Source organism: Toxorhynchites rutilus, chromosome 2 (assembly GCF_029784135.1).
Source record: "Toxorhynchites rutilus septentrionalis strain SRP chromosome 2, ASM2978413v1, whole genome shotgun sequence".
Lineage (NCBI taxonomy): Eukaryota > Metazoa > Arthropoda > Insecta > Diptera > Culicidae > Toxorhynchites > Toxorhynchites rutilus.
The window spans coordinates 137,751,442-137,777,240 of NC_073745.1; the positions used below are offsets into that span (position 1 = coordinate 137,751,442).

Genomic DNA, 25,799 nt, shown 5'->3' on the forward strand with positions numbered 1-25,799 from the left:
AAGCTACAATCTCTATGGCATAAATGTCAATATCAAATTTACAAAGTGAACTATCCAAATCCTATCATCCATAATGGGAAGTATTTATGCTATCCAAGATGCCTTGACTCATAGATTCGTGTAAACAAGTGCGACAAAACAATTGAGTTAATTCAAAGGTGCAATAGTTAGTTGGGACTCCACCCATATTATAATGGACTGTCGGCAACACAGGGATTGACTTACGAGTTACATCCACGCCAGCAAAGATCATTTCGGTTTCCGAAATTCGTGGCAAGTGCTAGCCAAGCTGCTCTGGGGGCAGATGAAGCTGCAGGTACACATGATCCTTTTCGGGTCCACAGCCCCGTCCTTCTCTATAGTCTAATTCTAATTCTAATCAGAAGGTGCAATGAAAGCAAAGAAAAAAAAATCTGTTCCATGTTACGTTTTGAGAAGTGCTTTTTTGTTTTATTTTTACAATAAATAATAAACATTGAACTCCATTTGTCTCTTTCAGATGGTATTCGTTACTTCTGAGGATTCATTATCTGCTCGATTTTTCTTTTCTCAGACCACCGCCAAGCCAAACATTACATAGTTCGTAGATAATTTAATTCTTACGTAAAAGCAATTCGTTTGCAAAAATGTGTATGAGATCTAGAAACGAGAATCGAAAACTTAGCTATCCAGCGACAAATTAAGTCTCATGTATAATCATCTCATGATAGTTACAAATCGGAAGCAAATTTTTACCAATTGGCTGAGTGGATAATCCACAACGATGAAATGAGATGTCATAATTTTAGCGGGTGTACATTCAAATATTTTGTATCCCTTTTGCGGGTGTAACAGAAATTGTTACTAGCAGGATTTTTTTTAGTATGAACGGATAGCCGGTGGAACGGTGGTACATTCCTCGTTGAGGGTATGATCGATGACTGGGCGATAATCGATTTTTACGCTGCCAGTAGCTGGATCAACCCAAAGGAGTGAATGCTTTCGCCAGTGTTCCGTAATTGGCTTCTTCTGTTGTCCCTCTAGAGGTTTGCTGAAGTCCTGTTGAAAAAAAGTGTTGATAACAAAAGAGTACATGGCACAGAGAACACCAATACTTACGTATTCATCCATTCGTTGCTTATAATCTTCTCGGGCATGCGCACCTCGCGATTCTTTCCTATTTTCGGCAGCGACAATAGTCATGTTTGCGTTCAGCAGCAGGTTCTGAAGTTCCAGCGTTTCCACTAGATCCGAGTTCCACACAAGGGAGCGGTCAGAAACTTTTACATCTTTTATGGTTTTGTAGATATCAGCCATCTTACGAACACCTTCCTGCAAGCTCTTCTCCTCGCGGAATACGGCAGCATGCGTTTGCATAGTCTTTTGCATGTTCAATCGCAGCGCCGAAGTGGGCAACGAACCGTTGGCATTACGAACCCAGTCGAGATTTGCAACAGACGCTTCACCGGCGTTTGGTTTGATGTCAGGAATTTTCTCTCCGGGCCGATTTTCTGCGGCAATAGTTTTGGCGCAGGCACGGCCAAACACGACCAAATCCAGCAATGAGTTCGCTCCAAGACGATTGGCTCCATGAACGGAAGAACACGCCGACTCACCGCAAGCATACAATCCTGGAACGACTTGGTCATTTCCTGACGAATCGATAGTTAGGACCTGTCCCTTATAGTTAGTTGGGACTCCACCCATGTTGTAATGGACTGTCGGCAGCACAGGGATTGGCTCACGAGTTACATCCACGCCAGCAAAAATCATTGCGGTTTCCGAAATTCCTGGCAAGCGCTGAGCAAGCTGCTCTGGGGGCAGATGATGGAGCTGCAGGTACACATGATCCTTTTCGGGTCCGCAGCCACGACCTTCGCGGATTTCTATAGTCATCGAACGGGAAACAACATCACGAGACGCGAGATCCTTAGCCACCGGAGCATAACGTTCCATGAAACGTTCACCTTGAGAGTTGATCAGGTAACCACCCTCGCCACGACATCCTTCAGTAATTAGACAGCCAGCACCATAAATACCGGTAGGATGAAACTGTACGAATTCCAAATCTTCAGAAGGCAAGCCTGCGCGTGCAACCATCGCTGTGCCATCGCCAGTGCACGTGTGAGCAGAAGTGCAAGAGAAGTATGCACGACCATAACCTCCGGTAGCCAAAACTGTATTTTTAGCCCGGAAACGGTGAATACTGCCGTCTTCCAAATTCAGCGCGATCACACCTACGCATTGTCCATTTTCCATCAGCAAGTCCAGTGCGAAATATTCAATGAAATAATTGCAGTCGTAGCTGAGAGATTGTCCGTAAAGCGTGTGTAACAGGGAGTGTCCCGTACGATCGGCAACGCAACAGCATCGATGCGCCTGTCCACCTTTTCCAAACTTCAAACTTTGACCCCCGAAGGCGCGTTGATAGATTTTACCGTCGGGAGTGCGAGAGAATGGCATACCGTAATTTTCCAATTCAATGACAGCCTTCGGTGCTTCTCGAGTCATGTAGTGGATAGCATCTTGATCTCCCAACCAATCGGATCCCTTAACCGTATCGTACATGTGCCACTTCCAGTCATCTTCCTCCATATTGCCGAGTGCAGCATTAATTCCTCCCTGAGCTGCAACAGTGTGCGAACGTGTTGGGAATAATTTTGTGATTACGGCAGTTTTGAACCCTTCTGCAACCAAACCGAAGGCTGCTCGTAGCCCTGCTCCACCAGCTCCGACAACGACCGCGTCATATGTATGGTCAACCACTGGGTATTCGTTGGAAATGGCATCGTGGCTTGCTCTAGCATTGTTTTGACCCACGGTGAAATGCAGTCCCCGCTGGGACGTGTTTGCCGAAATTCCGCGAACCTGAAATATTGAAGGCTTGTATTAGAGGACTTTTCAGACAGGTATTAACACGTTCGACGTTTCTGAGTTTCATGCGAAGCTTGGTTTGTAGACAACTTTTACATGTTCTAGCAATATTTTCTTTAATTTGAAGATGAATTGACAACAATAACACAAGCCAAAGTCATATTATATGGGTTTCACAAAAAACTGCAGTACAAATCATCCGTACTATAAACTAATAAAAAGAATAGTATAATCATTATAATAATATTGTTATAATTTTCTTTTTTTTCTACATATGCTATAGTTACAATTAGGTGATAATTCTATAAAATTCCTTTTAAAAATCCTATCCAAATTGAAAGAGGAAAGTTTCACCCATATGTGGGTGACGGGGCGACGAAAGTGTTAAAGAAAGCGGATAAATCGAACGGATTGAAATCCACCAAATAATTGTGAAAAAATGGATTGCGCGTCCGTTTTCTTCTAAGCGTCTCTATATATCTTCTAAGTTCCGAAATAATGGACCTAGAATAAAAAATAAGGGGTAACTAATTGCTCAATAGATAAGTGTCGACACAAGATAAACATGTACTTGTACACTAGAGTACCAATGAAAATGGTCATCTCGAATTTTCAAACGGAACTTTCTCAAAAACTTTTTTTTTATTCCATCTATTTATTAGGCTCATTCAGCAATTCAGCTGTAACAAAGCCGAATTTATTCGTATATATTTATTATCTTAAGATAACTATTGATGTATATTACACTGTAGCCATTTTTTAGGCGTAAGATTCCTATTCATCGATAAACATTTGTTTTTATCTATTACACAGTAGCTGTTTAGGCCTAAGAGTATTCCAATTCTATCCATATACATTACATGCCGCCCTTTTTCGGAGAATATTCATATTATTCAAATGTTCACAGTTGGACTTATGATATGAGGCTTCCATTGTTGTGTTATTAATAGTGACAATTACCGATGCAGCAGATCGTAATGTGGGCGGTAAGGAGCTGGGATTATCGTCACAAAAATTGTTGATGCCAGTTGTCTTCTTCTTAGCACCTCACACAGTCTTCAGTATCCTTGCTCAGTGTATATTGCTGAATTGGCAGCAATACACTGGGCGCTGGACAGCGTCGCCTCACGACCTGTTGAACACTATTACATTGTAACGGATAGTCTGAGCTCTGTCGAAGCTATCCGTTCAGTGAGGCCGGAAAAGCACTCGCCGTACTTCCTTGAGAGAATACGAGACATTTTGAGTGCTTTATCCAGACGCTGTTATGTCATTACCTTTGTCTGGGTCCCTTCACATTGCTCAATTCCGGGTAATGAGAGGGCTGACTCATTAGCAAAGGTAGGTGCAATTGAAGGCGAAATTTATCAGCGTCAAATCGCCTTCAATGAATTTTATTCTTTAGTTCGTAAAAATACCATCGTTAACTGGCAACGCAAATGGAACGAAGATGAATTAGGCCGGTGGCTCCACTCAATTATCCCTAAGGTTAGCCTCAATCCATGGTTCAAAAGTCTGGACTTGAATCGGGACTTTATTCGCACCTTCTCCCGACTCATGTCCAATCACTGTTCGTTAGACGCGCTGCTTTTTCGTTTTAATCTTGCCGACATCAATCTCTGCGGTTGTGGCCATGGTTACCACGACATCGAACACGTTGTTTGGTCGTGCGAGTTGTATCTTGTCGCCAGATCAAATTTAGAAAACTCCCTTCGGGCTGGAGGAAAGCAGTCCAATGTGCCAGTGAGAGATGTGTTGGCTCGGTTAGACCTTAATTACATGTCCCAAATATATGTTTTCCTTAAAGCTATCGATCTTCGAGTGTGATTGTTCATACATCCTTTTCCCCTCCTTTTCGTCCTTCGCGAGCTATCGGTTCCCTTCCTACTAACATTAGAATAAGTTAAATTGTAAATACATATTAGTTGTAAGGATAGTTTTAAGAATTGAGTGTGAAGTGTCAGTGTGAATGAGAATGTGAATGTGAATGTGAGTGCGAGTGTAAACACACATCTCCTTACATCCCATCCTTTTCCTAATGAAAATGTGTCACCCTTCTAAACTCGAGTCGACCGCGAGTAATCGGTTTCCTATTTCATTAACCATAGAATTAAGGAAACAACATGTTGATATATGCTAGTTGAAATATAGTTAAGAGTTTGGCTCCATTAAACTTATGTAACTGAGCCTGTAAAAATAAACGGAATAAAAAAAAAAATTGTCTTCAAACTACATGAAACGTCAAAATGTACTGTCATCTCGAATTTTTTTTTCAAAATTCATCTCTTTGGCTTTTTAGGAATATGAGGTAAAATGTATGGATTAGGATGCCAATGAAAAAAGTCATCTCGTTTTTTTACTGGACTTCCTGCGAAATGTTGATTCACACAATAAAACACTCTATGCAAATTATTGGCTCAATCGGACTTCATTCCCTAGTGTCGCAAACGTCATAATTTGAGTTTTATTTTAAACCGAAAAATCACCCTAGATGGGAATACAAGAAATCGGGGTTTCAACAAAAAATTAATGCCAAATGTCTTAATACTGCATGCATCAAAAACTCAAATTTTGACATTTGCGACACTAGTAAATGAAATCCGAATGAGCTGATATTTTGCACAGTGTAGTTTTCGTGGGAATCAACGTTTTTCAGAAGGGGGTTGCGTGTCCGCTACTATGCGAACGATCATGGGAATCTTCACATGTTGACTACGCAATTGTCAGCTCCACTGTCGCGGTTCCACGGAGGTAACGGAACAGGTGCTTCACAGCACTCCATCGCTGCATTCCAGGATTGGAATTATATCGACTCAGCTGATTCACGGTAAACAAAATGCCCGGTCGGGTATATTGGGCTAAATACATCAGATTACCGACTGCTTCCTGATACGGGATGTTGGCCTTCCGCTTCGTCTCGTCAGGGGTTTTTGGTGACATCTCCTTGTTCAGCTCGTCAGTTATCGGTGTCTTGACCGATTTCTAGTTTGCTAGTTTGCCATGTTGAACTTGGGCAGCATTATTTCAATGTAGGTCCGAAATTCGCGCCTCTACACTAGAATACCACCTTAAAGTGCCAGTTTCAACCCGAATGGGCTTTAAATTTCAAAACAAAAGTTTTGAGCATCTATAAAAAACAGAGCCACCCACTGACTCACAGAATAAACTGAACACTTATCTAAAATAAATGAAGCCCACAAGAAGTATCGATTTTAAAAAAATTTCCGACTAAACCATTTAAATTGCAGCTGAACTGCATTTGCTGATTATTTCCTTATCGTTATCTGCGTTTTTATGTTCGTAAAAATATTGCAATAAATGCATGAAACCGTCTAAGAAATTAATCCTCCTAATCGTCATCTAAGCTACGTGTCAATGAAACCACACCTCCGTCTCTATATTATCGTTATCTATATCAAAATTTCAATTATTGGTACACTGATATTTTGATACGCCGCAGGCATGTGATAGATACATGCCTTTGTTGATATGAAATATCATATGATCAACATATACGAAAATAGATTAGATGCTGGATTGAATGCAGAACATGAAACAGTTTCGCTTTCCGCCGCAGTGGCTCCCAACATTTCGTTATTCGCTTAGTGTTCTCGAAAGGATAAAACCTCACTAATACGTAGTAAGATAGTAGTCGATTCAGATGCGAGAAAAATCTTTGATACCTTCAGAATCTGTTTAAATGGGAACCACGTGATAAAATTATCTATGCTACCTTTATCTGCGAGTATTGTTTATATGGTAATTCCTCTAGAAAACAATTCAAAGCTATTCACTGTTCACTCATCTGGTCTTCAATCCGATGGTATTCGCCACAGACATATAAACCATCAAGAGAAACAAATTTTTCTTATTACAATTATCTGAGCATAAATGCTCAAGAAAAATAATCCTGAATTATGTAACCAAAATGCACAGGCAGCTACCGCAAACGAGAGCAATTGGCTGACGTTGTGTAACTTTTATCACTTGACTCGCGGCAGGCCGTGAGAAAATAAGATTTGCAGATATTTTTCATCTGTCTAGCACTGCGTTGAATCTCGGTACTTACCGTGGACAGTGCGGTCTTGGTCAACAAAGAGGGTAATCGTAACATCCCGCTCGTGGTATTCACTCGTTCGTAAGTACAAAACACAACAATTGACGATTTTCGTTTTTCACGCGATACTTCTTAAAATTAAAATTATCATCCGCTACCGCGTAGTCCAACTCGCGAAAGGCAGCAAAACGCGTGTGTGTATACAATTCAAGCCCGAAGAGACCACGACAATGAATGAGAAAAGAGAACCGCCGTCTGGCAGAATGTTTGGGTCAAGGCGCCTAGAAGTATATACTAAGGTGGGCTAACTTGCTAAAACCACTCTTCAGCCATCTTGGAAGTCTACTGTGTTTTGTTTGTAAACAAAACACAATACGCTATTGCCGAAGCTCGCTCGTGATCAGTCTCTTTCACGCTACAAGCAAATAATTCCCCTTCTGCTTTCTTCCCTGCTGTTTTCATATACCGCTCCCCTACCAAACTTAGTGACGAAACGGCCTCACCTAGTACCATAGACCCGTCTTGGTTTGGGTGGGCAATGCAACTGTCAACGGTGAGTGCCAGTGCCAGAGATGCCAGGTAGTTTTTCTTAAATTTCTCAAAGTTTTCGCGCATTGATGGCACGTGTTTTGTTATCAAGAGGCAAATCTCGAAAAAATAGTCGCCAGTGTGTAATGCCGGATTTACAATCCTCCACAATGAGCGCGATTTTTCTTCGTCAACCAATCAGAGCAAAGCGCGAAATCACCCATGACAGTGAGAAAAAATATAGAACTCTTCAAGCTTTGACTGTGAAAATCGCGTTGCTTTGACAGGAGATACTACATACATACGTACATACAATATATGCTAGATGGGAGAATCGATATATCGAAATAAATGTTCAGCTTTATACATATGAAACGCTTCATGAAGTGAGAGCCGAGTCGATCATCTATTGCAAGCGTGTTGCTGCATAATCATAATTATTTTTACACATTTTTGTTAATATTCAATTCAATTTGTTAGTTTTTCAATTATTAATTATCTGGACTTTCCCAGCAAACCTTGAATCGCATAACAAGCGTATATATAACATCATATGCCCTAAAATTTGGTTGGCATATAATGCGCCTAACTGGCATATGCATGCAAAAGTGGAGGCCATATACATACATGGCAAATGCTTACCGAATTAGTTTGGATGAATATGCAACTTTGACCGACTATAATAGCGATTATGTTGAAATTGAATTGCGATCTAATATGAATATATTTATGAATTGTCAACGCACCTAATATGACTTTTGCCATACTCATATACGATTTATTACAGACATAGAAAAAAACAAATGGCGCAAAATATTTTCGTGAAATGTTTATTAAAGTCCCACGAATCGCCATTTTTATATATGAGTATTTATGTTTGTAGAAATAATAATTGTTTGATTGACTTGTGTTGGGAGTGGAATATGAATGTTTAAAATGGCACAGATTGGTGTTTGGTGAAAACTGCTCCGATGTGGGTTCGAACTCCGGTCGTCTGGATTATCATCCACCAACTATCTCGCGCGGCTATCTGAAATTTAATTCAACAGCAGTTAAAACTTTCGAGTGCATCAGTATTTCATTGACATTTCAATGTAATGTAATATGTTCTTTATTAGGATCTAATATGATTTACTGTTTCATGATTTTCTTCAGCATGCAACACGATTTACTATAGTACTGAATCGATTTAAATTATACGCTTATACGACACACAAACTGCATCAGCGTAATATACGCATATGATGCGGATTAAATATATTTTACGACAATGCACATAATAAAATTGATGTTTATTATACCGAATTGCGACTTAATTTGATAATGGTATATAGAATCGAGTTTTTACTTTTTATGCGATTTCAAATATACACGATACATACTTTGATTGATATTTTATGCGATTATGATTGATTCGGATTTCTTGTAAGACTTGGCACGTGCAAAATTATACGATTTAATGTTTGCTGGGAATCATCGTGAATACTGTTGCAAGTGGAAAATAAATGTGTGGTCGTTGCTCATGATGCGAACATAAATAAAAATATAATACAGTAATTTAAATTTAATACGACATGCCGAGGCACCACACAGGGTCGCTTTGGAGGCGATTTTGGCTTGTAACTGAACATTGGCGATGTGATTGGTACAGTGTCTACGTCTGGTGGCAACTTTAATGTGGCGCCATAATTTGGCCCCCTAACTCAATGTTTATAAAAATATCCAATTAAACGTGTCACATTACAGATCTAAACGTCACATTAAATGTAGCTTACTGTATATAAACAATATTTATTCCCAGCTGTTTTGAGGCATCTCGCACAAATTGACAATATCATTTTGTTGTCAGTGCAAGTCGGTGCAATTTTTAAGCGGACCTTAAGCGGACCTTACACGGTCAACTTTATTGACAATATGATGACATTTGAAAGCATAATGACAGCTGAACATGGCCGACAACGCAGAAATCCGGATTTTCTGATTTTCGAGCATCAATATCGTGACATTTCATATGGATGCATGATGTTGACGTTTTACCTCACGGACTTCCAGACTGAGTTGCCAGATATGCAAGCGCACATTTAATTTTTGTTAGTCTTTTTTGCGATTGCAATTAAAATTTATAAACTACTGAAATTGTAGGAATCATAAATGGAAGCTTTTGGTTTGGAAAACCGATACTTTGAATAGCAAAATACGATACTTTTCACGATACAAATCAAAACTTCAAAGTAAACTGACAATGTGATGGTGAGAGAGTGGATGAAACTTAACAACGTTTTAGGAATTTTTTAACGTTGAACTCGGTCATTCTCTGCGCTTGTGAGCGGGTTGTGTGTTTCTTCACACTCCGCTATAAAATTTGGAGAATGAGAAGATCTGGGAAAATCACAGATGAAAAAACATCATGTGTTAATTCAAGCTACAGTAGAATCCCGATTATCCGCGGAATAGTCGGGCAAACTCACCGCGATTAACGAAAATCGAGGATGACCCATTAAAGGACAAAAAATGCAAACACGAAAAGAGATGTTTCAACATAAAAACTATGTTCTATCAATACAGAAATCAATCAACTATTCATCTATAAGGTCGTGTACACCAGTGGCTAAATAATGTAAAAGCCATGACCACAACAAAAGAGCATGGGCCTACCACTCACTAACAAATTCCGGAAAGGCCTATTGATTTACTATGGAACTCGCAGTCACGAATAATCCGCAGGGCGGATCACCCGCTCGCGGATAATCGGGGTTCTACTGTCATAGTCTCATTTATGGAATAAAAACATTTGCTTGCAGATAAAATAACTTGCATATATTTTCGCAAACTAAAATAATCTGGCATCTCTGAAACTGAAAGGAACAGTCTATATTTGTGAAACGAGTATTATGATGTATTTTTTAGAAGAAAAACCGAATTCTAAAGTGTAAATTATGAATGAAAATTAACTTTTCCAAATCAAATTAGTATTCTATGTGAATGCAAATCACTTTTTTTCTGCAAGTGGTGAGAAAATCCCATACAAAAATTGTATCTGAAACTGACGTTATATAATAATAATAAATTTTAGTAGGAATATCTGAAAATTCATAGAAAATAGGTTAAGTTAGAGTTAGGACTACGCGCTTCAACTAATTAAATAATACCAAGTAGATATTTTCATTCAAATTTTACCAATTGAAAATCGCCTTTTAGCCTTCTAATCTGATAGAGAATAGTTTGGATCCCAAACTCAAATGTCGCCACTAGCCATCGCGGATATTTTCGTTGTCTCGGGTTGAGGGCGATATTGACCGTGTAAGGTGGAAAAATATTGATTGAGGTTAGATCAGATGTTGAAAGCCTAGCTGTCACGATATTGAAGACACTTATTGTCAATCCGGTTGATCGTGTAAGGTGCCCATTACACGGTCAACTTTATTGACAATATGATGACATTTGAGAGCATAATGACAGCTGAACATGGCCGACGACGCAGAAATCCGGATTTTCTGATTTTCGGGCATCAATATCGTGACATTTCATATGGATGCATGATGATGACGTTTTACCTCACGGACTTCCAGACTGAGTTGCCAGATTTGCAAGCGGACATTTAATGTTTGTTAGTCTTTTTTGCGATTGCAATTAAAATTCATAAACTGAAATTGTAGGAATCATAAATGAAAGCTTTTGGTTTGGAAAACTGATACAGTAATTTACATTTAATGCGACATGCCGAGGAACCACTCAGTGTCGCATTGGAGGCGATTTGAACTGTAATTGGACATTGAAGATGAGAGTGGTACAGCGTCGACGTCTGGCGGCGAATTTCAATGTGGGGCCATAATTTGGGCCCGAACTCGATGTTTACAAAAATGTCTAACTAAACGTGTCGCATACAGGTCTGCCCAATTAGAAAAATGTCGCATTAAATGTAAATTACTGTACCTAAAATAGCAAAATACAGTACTTTTCGCGATAAAAATCGAAACCTCAAAGTAAACTGACAATGTGATGGTGAGAGAGTGAATGTCATTTTTTGCGATAGCGAGCGGGGTCTAAGTTGTGTGTTTCTTCACACTCCGCTATAAAATTTGGAGAATGAGAAGATCTGGGAAAATCACAGGTGAAAAAAAATCACGTGTTAATTGAAGTTACAGTAGAATCCCGATTATCCACGAATAGTCGGGATGATGTTTAAACATAGAAACTATATTTTATCAATACAGAAATAGATACAGATACAGATACAGATAATCAGGGTTCTACTGTCATAGTCTTATTTATCGAATAAAAACATTTGCTTGCAGATAATATATTTTATATTTTCGCAATCTAAAATAATCTGGCATCCCTGAAACTGAAAGGATCAGTCTGTATTTGTGAAGCGAGTATTATGATGTGTTTTTGAGAAGGAAAAACGAGTTTTAAAGTGTAAATTATTAATGAAAATTAACTTTTCCAAATCAATTTAGTATTCTATGTGAATGCAAATCACTTTTTTTCTGCAAGTGGTGAGAAAATCCCATACAAAAATTGTATCTGAAACTGACGTTATATAATAATAATAAATTTTAGTAGGAATATCTGAAAATTCATAGAAAATAGGTTAAGTTAGAGTTAGGACTACGCGCTTCAACTAATTAAATAATACCAAGTAGATATTTTCATTCAAATTTTACCAATTGAAAATTGCCTTTTAGCCTTCTAATATGATGGAGAATAGTTTGGATCCCAAACACGAATGTCGCCACTAGCCATCCCGGATATTTTCGTTGTCTCGGGTTGAGGGCGATATTGACCGTGTAAGGTGGCAAAATATTGATTGAGGTTAGATCGGATGTCGAAAGCCTAGCTGTCACGATATTGAAGACACTTATTGTCAATCAGTTTGATCGTGTAAGGTGCCCATTAGAGTGTAAAAAAAGTTCACTGTTTACATAAAAGCAATCTCGAATCGGTCCCACTTTTTTGCTTGAAGTTACTATCCCCTGGTGTAAGGTCCGCTTAAAAAAAGTTCACTGTTTACATAAAGCGGACCTTACACGGTCAACTTTATTGACAATATGATGACATTTGAGAGCATAATGACAGCTGAACATGGCCGACGACGCAGAAATCCGGATTTTCTGATTTTCGAGCATCAATATCGTGACATTTCATATGGATGCATGATGTTCACGTTTTACCTCACGGACTTCCAGACTGAGTTGCCAGATATGCAAGCACATTTAATTTTTGTTAAAATTAAAAATTTATAAACTACTGAAATTGTAGGAATCATAAATGGAAGCTTTTGGTTTGGAAAACCGATACTTTGAATAGCAAAATACGGTACTTTTCACGATACAAATCAAAACTTCAAAGTAAACTGACAATGTGATGGTGAGAGAATGGATGAAACTTAACAACGTTTTAGGAATTTTTTAACGTTGAACTCGGTCATTCTTTGCGCTAGTGAGCGGGTTGTGTGTTTCTTCACACTCCGCTATAAAATTTGGAAAATGAGAAGATCTGGGAAAATCACAGATGAAAAAACATTATGTGTTAATTCAAGCTACAGTAGAATCCCGATTATCCGCGGAATAGTCGGGCAAACTCACCGCGATTAACGAAAATCGGGGATGACCCATTAAAGGACAAAAAAATGCAAACACGAAAAGAGATGTTTTAACATAAAAACTATGTTCTATGAATCTTTATTGAAAAATTCAGAACGTCAAAGCCTCGGATTATCATCGGTTGCTGTGATCTTCAACACTCCTCCCTAATCCGAGACACCCAAAACGAGTAATCCGAGTTCGCAAAAACGATGCTGCTTCTGGACGGCCAAGGGCTTCGTAAAACCATCAGCTGGCTGCTCGGTCGTCGATACGTAGGACAGCTGCGCCACTCCTTCCTGTAGGCTATCGTGCACGAAGTGATAGCGAATGCTCACGTGTTTCGTGCGAGAGTTGTATGATCCATTTATCGCGATGCTGATTGCAGATTGGTTGTCGCAATTAAGAGGTATCGGATGCTGTTCCTCGAATATCTGCGACTTCAAGTTGTTCCACCACATGGCCTCCTGAATTGTACGCGACAGGGCCATATATTCTGCTTCACAGGATGACAAAGCGACGGTTGGCTGCTTTTTAACATTCCACGGTATAGCTCCTCCTTGTAGCGTGAAAACGTAGCCCGTCGTCGATTTCCGGGTATTTGTATCTCCTCCCCAATTGGCATCGCTGTAGCCAACTAGCTCGGTAGATCCTTGCTTGGAATACTCCAACTTCTTCGTCGACGTTCCCTTCAAGTAGCGAATTATCTTCTTTACGGCTTCCCAATGTTGACGACCTGGACAGGCACTGAACTGACTAACAGCATTCACCGCAAAAGCAATGTCCGGACGATTCACCTGAGCCACGAAAGTCAGACATCCAACGGCCTCCTTGAATGGAATTTTCTTCATCTCCTCGACATCCAGCGGATTCTTTGGTCCCATCGATTTGTCCAGTCGTACGCTTGGATCTGCAGGCGTTAAAACAGGGTGCGCTTCGCTCATGTCAAACCGTTCGATGATTTCCTCAACGTACGCTTGCTGATTGAGCCCTAGCTTTTCTTCTGCTTGATCTCTCGTAATTCGAATACCCAAACAGAACTTGGCTTCACCAAGATCCTTCATTTTGAACTGCTGGCAGAAATACTTCTTCAGTTTCCGTTTCAGATTCCGATCGTTGGTGAAGATCAGAAAATCGTCAACGTAAATGGTAACGAACATCAGTTTGTTTCCACGAATCGTCCAGTACAAGCAACGGTCAACTGAAGAACGATTCAGCCCGAACTTCTGGAGCACGCTATCCAGCTGCGTATTCCATACTCGGCTTGACTGCTTCAAGCCATAGAGCGCTTTCTTCAAACGGCACACCTTTCCATTTCGTTGGTCGATCCCCTGCGGCTGCATCATGTAGATCTCCTCATCATTCAATTCTCCTTGCAAAAATGCCGTAACGGCGTCCATCTGATCGATGTCCAGATCGTATCTGACCGCCAGCGCCATGAGGTAACGAATCGTCGCATATCGCATCACGGGAGAGTACACCTCGTCGTAATCCATACCTGACCTCTGCGAGCATTTTTTCACGACGAGACGAGCTTTGTACCGTTGAATGGTCCTATCAGGACCACGCTTCGTCTTGAACACCCAATTGTTTCGAATAGCTTTTCGCCCTTCCGGTAGATCCGCCAAAACCCACGTGTTGTTATCGCTCAGTGACCCCAACTCATCGTTCATCGCTTGAATCCAATGGTCCCTGTCAGGCCTTTGCAGAACTTCGTCGTAGGATTTCGGGTCGTCCATCTCAAGTTCCCCGTCGGTTGGATCAGGAGGCAACTGGGGGGAAAGGCTATCACCAGAATATGCTCCATAGCTAATAAAATCATTGTACTTGCCTGGATAACAGCGCTTCCGACCGCTGTGCCTTGGCCCTTGCTGCAAATCAGCTGGCCTTTCGAGTTGCGGCGGAAGCGCATTTTCAGCTGCATCTGCAACCTCTTCGTTGTGGATAGTATCGTCGGCGTCCTGGTATTCATCGTCCGAAATTCCACCAACTGGTGCTTTTTGCTGGTCTTGTACTTCTTGCTGACCTTCATCGGCTACACCCACAGTGCTTCGTGGTACCAGCAGGTCTTCAAACTGAAGCTCCATGAACTCCACCGGCTGTAGATCTTGGTCACACGCTGCTCTCGCATCCATCGCACCTTCTGCAAGGACCACAATATCTCGACTGATTTCGAACTCACCATTCTCCGGATTATAGAGACGGTAGCCTTTGGTGTCCTCACAATAGCCGACGAAGATAACCTTTCTTGCTTTGGGGTCGAACTTCCTCCGCTTTACTTTCGGCACGTGCTTCATTACCTGATAACCAAATACCTTCAGGTGCTGTAAATTTGGCTTGCTTCCGGTCAACGCTTCCTCCGGCGTTTTGTTACCCAACGATCGTGTCGGGCAACGATTCACCAGATAGGCAGCTGTTGAGATTGCTTCCGCCCAAAACTGCTTACTAAGCTTGGCATCGTTAAGCATACATCGTGCTCCACCAATCCACCAATGTCCGGTTCATACTTTCCGCAACCCCATTCTGTTCGGGCGTATATGGACATGTGGTTTGATGCCGGATACCTTCACTTTCCAGGAGATCACGGAAACCTCGGTTGATGTACCCGTCCCATTATCTGTACGCAGAATCTTCAACTTTTTTCCGCTTTGTCTCTCAATTTTAGCTTTGAATTTCCGGAACGCACCTAAGGCCTGGTCCTTCCGTTCGAGAAAGTACACGCCTACCTTCTTACTGGCATCGTCCACGAAGGTAATGAAGTAGCGACTGCCTCCAAACGATGACACCTCTACCGGGCCGCACAGATCGGAGTGCACCAGTTCCAGCAATTCCTCCGATCTTGAGTCACTGGAAGGAAACGGAAATCGTGCCTGCTTACCCGTGAGACACGATTCGCAGCAGCGAGGGCTTCATTATTGAAGTCGATTCCATCTGCCACTTCCTTGAGTTTCTTCAAGCTTCCGACATTCAAATGGACGAGACGTCTGTGCCATAGCTCCACGCTGTTGACCAAAAACGATTTCTCCGACCGGCTCACACGATAGAGACCACCTTCTTCTATTCCGGTGATGATAAGCTCTCCGCTTTCATCCCAGACTTCAAATCTGGTCCGCCCGCGCCATATGCATGGTGGCACCGGAATCGAGATACCACTTGTCGGTCCTAACATCTCCCATAGCGAAGACACTGCACAAACCTTTCGACTTTCCTGCCTTCACCGTCGACTTCTTGGCATTGGGACATTTGGCTGCAAAATGCCCGGGTTTTTCGCAATTGTAACACAATTTCTCACCTTTTCCACCGTCCTTTGGTTCTGTGGGCTTCTTCCGACTTGCCCTGCTGTACGGAGCACCTTCTCTGCTGCTGCTGACCGGACCGCGGTCAAGTTTTACGTCCTGTAAAATTTTCGCCTTAACTGCGTCCGCCGTCAAAGCCGTTCCAGAGGTCTCGAGGCCCATGATCATGGACTCGTACTGCTCAGGAAGACCCATCAGAAAAATAGCCGCAAGCCAGGAGTCGTCCACCTTAAAACCAACGGATGCTAGGTTGTGGCTCGTGGTCATCAATTCGTCCACGTATGCCTTAACGCTAGTGCAGTTGATCAGCCATGAAGCAGATGAACTTCCGGAGCAGTCCGATCTTTCTGGTCAACCCGCTGTCCTGGAAAGCGGATGCCAGTTTCCTCCATGCTTCCTTCGCGTCCACTGCGTCCTGTACCAGGCTGTAGTTATAGCTCTCCAGACTTAAACAAATCGTGGCCAAAGCCTGTAACTTCACGTCCTCGGGAACGCCTTCATCATCGCCATCAACTGCAGACCAACTTCCTTCGCGGATTAAAATCATCCGCATAGCAAAAGACCACGTCGAATAGTTCTCCCTCCCTCTGAGCTTTTCAATTGCCGGCAGCGCAACGGAACTTCTACCGACTCGAACGTTTCCAGCTTCAGTCCTGCCTCTTCCGTTGCCATCTCCAGCTCCAGATCCAGCACCGGGAACCGAACTTCTGGCCGTGGACATCTTTTTTTTGCTTCAAATTAAAATAACCTTGAAAAATTTCCGTGCTCTGGGCCCATAACCACTTGTAGAGTGAAAATCAAACACGTCTGTCTTTAGTAACAGTTAACAGTGGAATGAATCTTTATTGAAAAATTCAGAACGTCAAAGCCTCGGATTATCATCGGTTGCTGTGATCTTCAACAACCACTCACTAACAAATTCCGGAAAGGCCTATTGATTTACTATGGAACTCGCAGTCATGAATAATCCGCAGGGCGGATCACCCGCTCGCGGATAATCGGGTTTCTACTGTCATAGTCTCATTTATGGAATAAAAACATTTGCTTGCAGATAAAATAACTTGCATATATTTTCGCAAACTAAAATAATCTGGCATTTCTGAAACTGAAAGAAACAGTCTGTATTTGTGAAACGAGTATTATGATGTATTTTTGAGAAGAAAAACCGAATGTAAATTACCACACTTGAACAAAGCAGGGAGAAGACTACCTTCTTATTCTACGAACTTTGGTCTCGGGTTGAGGGCGATATTGACCCAAAGTACGTAGAATAAGAAGGTAGTCTACTCCCTGCTTTGTTCAAGTGTGGTAGGCAAAGGAAAAAAGCAAGAAATAGTAATAAACCATCGATCGAATCCATATAAATTTAAACATTTTTTCAAATTATAATACAAGAACTGTCTCCAAAAATGTTTCGAAATGATGAAATAGCAGTTTACTTAATTATTTTAAAATTTAAAACTGTAAAATTATCGCACCTGTACTATAAAAATAATGCAATCCGATAAACAAATGTGTTGAGAGGTTATATCGCAGCAGTGTCGTTCCCGTTCCCGATCCATGGAGCGAATGCATGGGATAACTGAAAACGTCTCCGATTAGTTTATCTCATTCGAAATTATTCTGTTCCGGCATCGCGGGACGTGGTACTTCAACATTTCGCTGAAGTAAACAAAACCTGTTCAGTATGAAATCGATAAAAAACCACATAAAAACTTACTTGCACTGAAAAAGCGGTATATTATCGTGTTTACCGTCGGCACGACTTGCGATTTTGTCTCTTTTCAGGATTTTTGGAACTTTTAAAATCAAGATTTTTGGAACTTTTAAAATATTGAAAAAACTTCAGTACTTCGAACTAATTGAGGATTTGTTATTACTAACTTCGTTGTGTGTGTAACACATGCGCTCTCCGTGTGTATATACAGGAGATATCCCTTACCTTCTATTCTACGTACTTTGATATTGACCGTGTAAGGTGGAAAAATATTGATTGAGGTTAGATCAGATGTTGAAAGCCTAGCTGTCACGATATTGAAGACACTTATTGTCAATCCGGTTGATCGTGTAAGGGCGATTACACATTATCCGGTTTCTGCCGGACCGGTTTCAAAAAGCGCCGCTGGGTTTGGACGGAAAACCGGACAACAATGTGAAAGATACCTCGCGCTACACAAAACCGTACATCTCTCACAAGTACATATATGCATTTATTTATATGTGGATTTGACAGGTAAACATTGCTTCAAATATTCCGGTTACATGCAGCTGAGTGCAGACGGAAAACCTTAAACCCACAGCTGCTGCGGCAACCACGAGCGTTCTCATATGTATGTTCCTTGGAAATCACATAAGGCCGAATGTTGGAGTGTAGCACACCATGAGCATGATCAAAGTGAGACCAGGCCTCACGGACATTACACACATCCTGCATCATAACGGCGTTCTTACCGTACCTATGAATACTTCCGCCCCACTTCAGAATACGTTTAAAAAACTAACTTTAGTCCAGCTGCGGTTTATTCATTCATCTTCTTCTTCTTGAATTGCGTTAACGTTCTCTGTGGAACTTTTGCCGTCTCAACGTATGTATTAACTAGCGTCGTTTATTAATACCTAGTTGAGATTTCTTAAGCCAGATAACACGCCTTAAATGTATTCCGAAGGGCAAGCTCTTGAATACGCGTGAACCACAGTGCAAAGTCGAAGGAAATTTCTTTGACGAAAAATCCCCCGGCCAGAACGGGAATCGAACCCGAACACCCGGCATGATAATGTGAGACGCTAACCACTCGGCCACGGGTGCACGCTAATTATTCATTCATACGCATAATTATTTCGTTTCCAAGCATACACGAATAGTATGATTATATCACACGCTCTGTTGCCACATAATTTTTCAACAGTCTCAGAAACACGGTTAGATAAAAGTGCAATTTGATGAACCAATAATAATAACATTCCGTTACAAGCCAGAGGCACTATTTATTTATATGTATAATGTGTTCACTTCCTGTGATTATTTTGGAATTTACCTACAAGAGAATGTATACACATCCATTCATTCTAGAGTTTTTTTTTATTTCATTAATACAGTAAACAAATTACGAATAAAATAACATAATTCATTCAAACACTATTCCATTGCTGCTTCCGCTGATCCTCGTCGAAGAACGAGCTCAACATATGCCGCAATTCCTCGAGCACGTAATCCTGGGGCAGGGGCAGCTTCTCGAGCCCAATTCGCATCACAGCTATCAATACGCGGATCCGGGGCAAAGAATGACCGAATCAGATAAGCTGGAATTTCGTTCTGACAGAACCGATGCTTTGGCCCCTCCATGAACCGATTGAAGATTTGTTTGACATCCCCGAACTCGTTCAATAATTATTTCAGATAAGGGATGATGCCTGTGAACAAAAAATAGAAGTCAATTAAATAACTCGATCTGCTTGTCAAAAGACATCACTCACCGTTAATAACACAGTCCGTGGCAATATGCTAAATGATGACATCGTGCACCTGTGACCATTGCTTCTTTTTGAGCAGAAACTTGCATCACAGAATTAGTTCCACAACACTGGTAGTTGTTGAAGAAGTGAAATAAAAATTTCAGCATCCATATCACTTGCAAATAGGGCTCTTGCTACACATACATGCAGAGCATGTGTTGGGCACACATTCGCTTGTTTACATTCGTAGTGTCTATGCAGCAGAAGCGGATTTTTATCAATCGGCGTTCTTGTAGATGATTTAAATAGAGTTACGGTCATTCTAATAGTGCATAGAGCTAACATGAACTTTGTGAAACAGTTAGGCAAGCTATTTTATGAACAAGAGTTTTTGTGTAACGCATATTATTTAGTTTACTAGCACCTATTTCGCGATGTTCATTGAGCGACTCTCCCATTAGATTGGAATCGAAAAATTGGCAGAAAAAGGATTATCAACATTTTCGCACCTAGATCAAAGTCACAGAGTCTCGAGCTCACGTTTGAATGCTTCCTTGTATTTCCATGAATTGGTCAATCGATGGATTTTTTCCGTTTCCGATAAATTTTCTTATAAACGTATTTAGCTTCTCCGCAGAGCATTCGGGTACTCGGAAATCATATCTGAGAGTTGGTTGATATTTCAGGCTGAAAATGTCCTTAATTTCAACATAATCAACTGCTTTTTTGGCGGAACTAGCCGCCGATTAAGGATATCTGCACACGAATATTCATTATAGTTTATTCTTTCACGAGACCAGCAAAAAGCTTAAAACCTAAATGGGAGCACACTTCACCTAATCCGGCTATACAATCGCAATGTGCAGTTTGCACTATTTCTGTGAAAATTTTTGAATAATCAATCTGCTTCCATTGATATGAATCATGGCCAAAACAGAAATTTCTATTTTTCCCCGTGTGTATGGCTTTGACGCTAAAAGTAAATATTTTTATGTGAAGAAACATATATTCGCATGTTATTCATATAGATTAGCGCGTAATCTTTATAACTATTTCGCTAAAATAATTATTTAAACAAAGCTCAATCTTGTCGCTCCATATAATTCCTATGGAGCGATCACTTTTGCCTGCCCAACAGATCACTAATACATATGCACGCTGCAAGCGCCCTATTATTAACTGGTTTCAAAATCAACAAATAAACGTCAATAGTGCACACATACTATTACATTAGACGAAAAATTGCCTGAATTGTACTAATACTAACAGACATGACAAACAACTGTCAATTCGCTTTCATGGCATGGAGTTTCGTGCTCCGCTTTTGGGAAATGATAGTGATAATGGATTTTCAGGTGCATTAAACACATATCTTAAAATAAAAACTATGAATGAAAATTAACTTCTTCTCATGAAATGTGTTCTTTATGTAATAAAGTAATACGTTCTTTTGCAAGTTGGGAAACCTCCTGAACAATAATTGTGTCTGATAATGATTGTATATTACAATGATGAGTTTTAGTTAAAATATCAAGAAAACTATACAAAAATGGTTAAGGAAGAATCAATACCACAGGTTCTGAGCAATCAAATAATATGAAGTAAAAGTTTTCATTAAAAATTTAAACAACTTAAAACTGTCTTGAGGTGTGATAATCTTATAGAGAATGATTTGCTTTCCCAAACCGATGTCTCCACCAGACGTCGACACTATTCTACGGTCATCGCGTATAATGCTTGTCCGGTCACCGGACATTGCAGTCGCTGTAGACGGCTGCATCACGGCGCCGTGAAAAGGTTGGTCCGATCGAAATTTGCCATTTGGGTTTCAAACCGGTCCGGCAGAAACCGGATAATGTGTAATCGGCCTAAGGCTAAGGTTACTTTGGATAGGAGTACGCACGAAAATTTGATTGTACGAATAGAAACAAACAATTTTGTTCGATAGAAACAGACGAATTCGAACGAAGCAAGGGGGAAGCAATGTAACCACACCAATACAACTCAATGTGGTTGTTTACTTTCACTATTGCATACAATTCGTACGATCACTTCTCTGCATCCAGTGTCACCGCCGCCTAAGGTGCCCATAAGGTGCCCATTACACTCTAAAAATTGCTCCGACTTGCACTGACAACTGAATGATATTATCAATTTGTGCGAGATGCCTCAAAACAGCTGGGAATAAATATTGTTTATATACAGTAAGTTACATTTAAGGCGACGTTTATATTGTTGGACAAACCTGTAATGTGACACGTTTAATTGGACATTTTTGTAAACATCGAGTTCGGGGCCCAAATTATGGCGCCACATTAAAGGCAGACGTAGACACTGGCCAAATTACAGGCCAAAATCGCCTCCAAAGCGACCCTGAGTGGTGCCTCGGCATGTCGTATTAAATTTAAATTACTGTATTATATTTTTATTTATGTTCGCATCATAAAGGTGGCCGTACACTGTTTGCCCGGAGGTCAAATATTTGATATTTTTTGACAGATAAGGTTTGATTTGATATTTGTACAAACCACTTGTTTGCCACTCTTCAATTTTCAACAGTAGTTAACAATATCAAACACCGAACATGGAAAAAATCAACTGAAATATTCAAGGTAACCTAACCATGTACCGACAGAATTGAAGAACAGACTGAAAAATATTTTAGGCATCCAATAATTGAATATTTGCTTGTCGTGTTTTGTGTAGAATATATTTGATCAGTACACGTTGACCAAATTTTATCTGTCAAAAAGAGTCAAATATTTGGCTTCGGTCAAACAGTGTATGAGCACCCTAAGCAACGCACACAATTATTTTCCACTTGCAACAGTACCCAGCAAACATTAAATCGTATAATTTTGCACGTGCCAAGTCTTACAAGAAATCTGAATAAATCATAATCGCATATAATATCAATCAAAGTATGTGTCGTGTATATTTGAAATCGCATAAAATGTAAAAACTCGAGTTTATATACCATTATAAAATTAAGTCGCAATTCGGTATAATAAACATCAATTTTATGATGTACATTGTCGTAAAATATATTTAATCCGCATCATATGCGTATATTACGCTGATACAGTTTGTGTGTCGTATAAGCGTATAATTTAAATCGATTCAGTACTGTAGTAAATCGTGTTGCATGCTGAAGAAAATCATGAAACAGTAAATCATATTAGATCATAATAAAAAACATATTACATCATATTGAAATGTCAATGAAATGCTGATGCACTCGAAAGTTTTAACTGCTGTTGAATTAAATTTCAGATAGCCGCGCGAGATAGTTGATGGATGATAATCCAGACGACCGGAGTTCGAACCCACATCGGAGCAGTTTTCACCAAACACCAATCTGTGCCATTTTAAACATTCATATTCCACTCCCAACACAAGTCAATCAAACAATTATTATTTCTACAAACATAAATACTCATATATAAAAATGGCGATTCATGAGGCTATAATAAACATTTCACGAAAATATTTTGCGCCATTTGTTTTTTTTCTATATCTGTAATAAATCGTATATGAGTATGGCAAAAGTCGTATTTGGTGCTTTGACAATTCATGAATATATTCATATTAGATCGCAATTAAATTTCAACATAATCGCTATTATAGCCGGTCAAAGTTGCATATTCATCCAAACAAATTCGGTAAGCATTTGCCATGTATGCCAACCAAATTGGCATATGCCAGTTAGGCGCATTATATGCCAACCAAATTTTAGGGCATATGATGTTATATACACGCTTGTTATGCGATTTAATGTTTGCTGGGTATTCACGATGATTGGATGGATGAATATTCGACTTATACATGCATCTAGTACGACTATTGTCATGCTTATATACGATTTACTACAGACAATCAAAAAACGATGGCGGAAAACGTTCTTGATAATTATAATAATTGTTATAGATTTTTGTAAATACATGTTTGGAATATTACATTAAAAATTATTTTTAAGTCCGAATATTTCCAGTTTCAAGAAAAGTGAAAGTTAAAGTTGCTTTTTTTATTTTTAACTTTTAAGAACGAAAGTTTATCTGTTTGCCGGTCTTTTGCGTTCTGATAAACATAGTGACAAAAATAAATTAGTTCAACTTCGTCATTCAATTGCACTTAACTCAAAACTGTAAACATGAGATTATGAACTTGACAAACCAAGCTGCCAAGTATGCCAACCCAGCAAACATTAAATCGTATATAGAGCATCGAATATCTGATATTTTGTGTGATATATGATGCGCCCAAATAGCATATACAGTAAGTTACCTCTAATCCTCGACATACCGAGGCACTACTCAGTGTCGCATTAGAGGTGATTGGCCTGTAATTGGACATTCACGATGATAGTGGTACAATGTCGACATCTGGTGGCGACTTTCGATCTGGGGCCATACTTTGGGTACCAATCTCGATGTTTACAAAATATCCAATTAGAGATGAAAATGTCCAATTATTTGTGTCCCACTACTGTACATGCAAGGTTATTAGGCAATACCTAATAACATAATAAGTCTGTTGTCATACGAGTATACGATTCATCACTGCCATAAAAAAAATGGCGGAAAATATTAAAGTAAAATGTTCGGCCTGGGGAATCACCACTTTTGTATGTATATAGAACCTTTATAAACTTTTATGTTTGTACAAAAAGGAATTAATCAATTGACTTCCGGGGACTTTGAAAAGGTTTAATGGCTTGCGTTGTTTTGTAGAATCATTTCGAGAAGCAACGATCATTTTTTCCCTTTGCGAGAAGAATACACTAATTGGTCATATGTCGCAATTTGTTTCTTTATATCAATGCACGCATTGCACTGAATATTAACGAGAGGCATCTTCCGTGCATCGCCATCAAAGTCGAATGAACTGTCTGAGTTTCAAGTGTCTATAATTCAAAAAATAAAGAAGAAGTGCATCGTCATTCAACAAGCATTAAACAGCGCTAGTACAGTTGTATGTCTGTCCATGGTATTATACTTATGACAGACATACAGCTGTACTACCGTTGTACTTCGCAAATTGTATGTCTGTCACCATGTACAGCGCTAGAACCATGCAAGCAACTCGGTACAATCGCTGTACCTGTACCGACCTGTTTTACCGCTGTACATGGCTACAGTTGTACTGTGCGCAGCGCCATAGACGGTTAGTGGTGGGTAGCATGAACAAGCAGAATCAAATCACTTGATAAACGTTCTTTTCATTGACTTTCTTTTAAGTTAATAACTCAGATTGGAAACTTTTTTGTTGTGTTTGATAGTTTAGACACTAAATAAAAACCTTTTTCATTGAAATATGTGGTGAAAATAGGAAAAATATCTGATTGTCAGTTTGACATACGGTACAATGTACAACCAAAGTATGTCTGTCATGGTACGATGGTACATGTACAACGCTGTACACGTACAACGCAAGTACAGCTGTATGTCTGTCCCTGGTATTAGATGTATGTATATCGCCTCCAATTTTAGATTTTTAACGTAGGACTACGTCTTACATTAAGGGTGCCAAATTAGAAAACAGGTAACTTTTTTATGAAATAAAGTTAACGTTAAAAACTATTTTTTGCTACGAACGGACTTAAACGTTTTATATACCAATCGAATTGGAAATTTTTCTAAGATTTTTTTTGTTTGATATGCTATACATTACAATCCCGTATATGGTATATGGTTTAAATTGATTAAAAATGGAAGCATTCCCATTTTTCCATACATTTGTTCTGTCCATTTGTGTGCTTTCCCGAACAGAGCTGTCAATAACGGGTAACTTATGCAGCCGCTAGAACAGAAACAACGAAGGGGGATCGAAAAGAAAAAAATTGCGAAGTAAACTCCACCCTTGCATAGTATGTAAGCTGTCGCTAGCGTATAAGTATTGCATCTCCTCTGAGGAAAATTCTCAGAATATTTCTGTGCCCGAAACAACAAAGGTCACTTATTCTGCTCGTTTTGTGTTTAATGTATCCCTTCGAGCTGTGAACGCTAGTGAATATTTCACTTGAAGTGC

At 39.9% G+C, this 25,799-nt stretch overlaps 1 protein-coding gene and 1 long non-coding RNA gene across 5 annotated transcripts; both read right to left on the minus strand.

Moving 5' to 3' along the window:
* Positions 1-423: 423 nt before the first annotated feature.
* LOC129769856 (succinate dehydrogenase [ubiquinone] flavoprotein subunit, mitochondrial) lies at positions 424-7,163 on the minus strand. Of its 2 annotated transcripts, XR_008741985.1 has the most exons (4): positions 6,923-7,163; positions 1,099-2,847; positions 715-1,038; positions 424-639 (listed from the first exon to the last, which is right to left on the minus strand). XR_008741985.1 is itself a non-coding variant. In XM_055772358.1 (3 exons), exons 1-3 carry the CDS (start codon positions 6,965-6,967, stop codon positions 859-861), a joined length of 1,974 nt encoding a protein of 657 aa, XP_055628333.1. In that variant the 5' UTR covers positions 6,968-7,163; the 3' UTR covers positions 424-858. The 2 variants fall into 2 exon arrangements, 1 of the variants encoding a protein (XP_055628333.1); XM_055772358.1 differs by having other exon boundaries at positions 424-1,038.
* A 1,179-nt stretch (positions 7,164-8,342) lies between these two features.
* LOC129771192 (uncharacterized) lies at positions 8,343-18,481 on the minus strand. Of its 3 annotated transcripts, none has more exons than XR_008742311.1 (4): positions 18,262-18,481; positions 18,040-18,142; positions 17,798-17,981; positions 8,343-8,468 (listed from the first exon to the last, which is right to left on the minus strand). It is a non-coding gene; the product is annotated as an uncharacterized LOC129771192 (long non-coding RNA). The 3 variants fall into 3 exon arrangements; XR_008742310.1 differs by having other exon boundaries at positions 18,204-18,481; XR_008742309.1 differs by having other exon boundaries at positions 18,040-18,481.
* Positions 18,482-25,799: the final 7,318 nt, after the last annotated feature.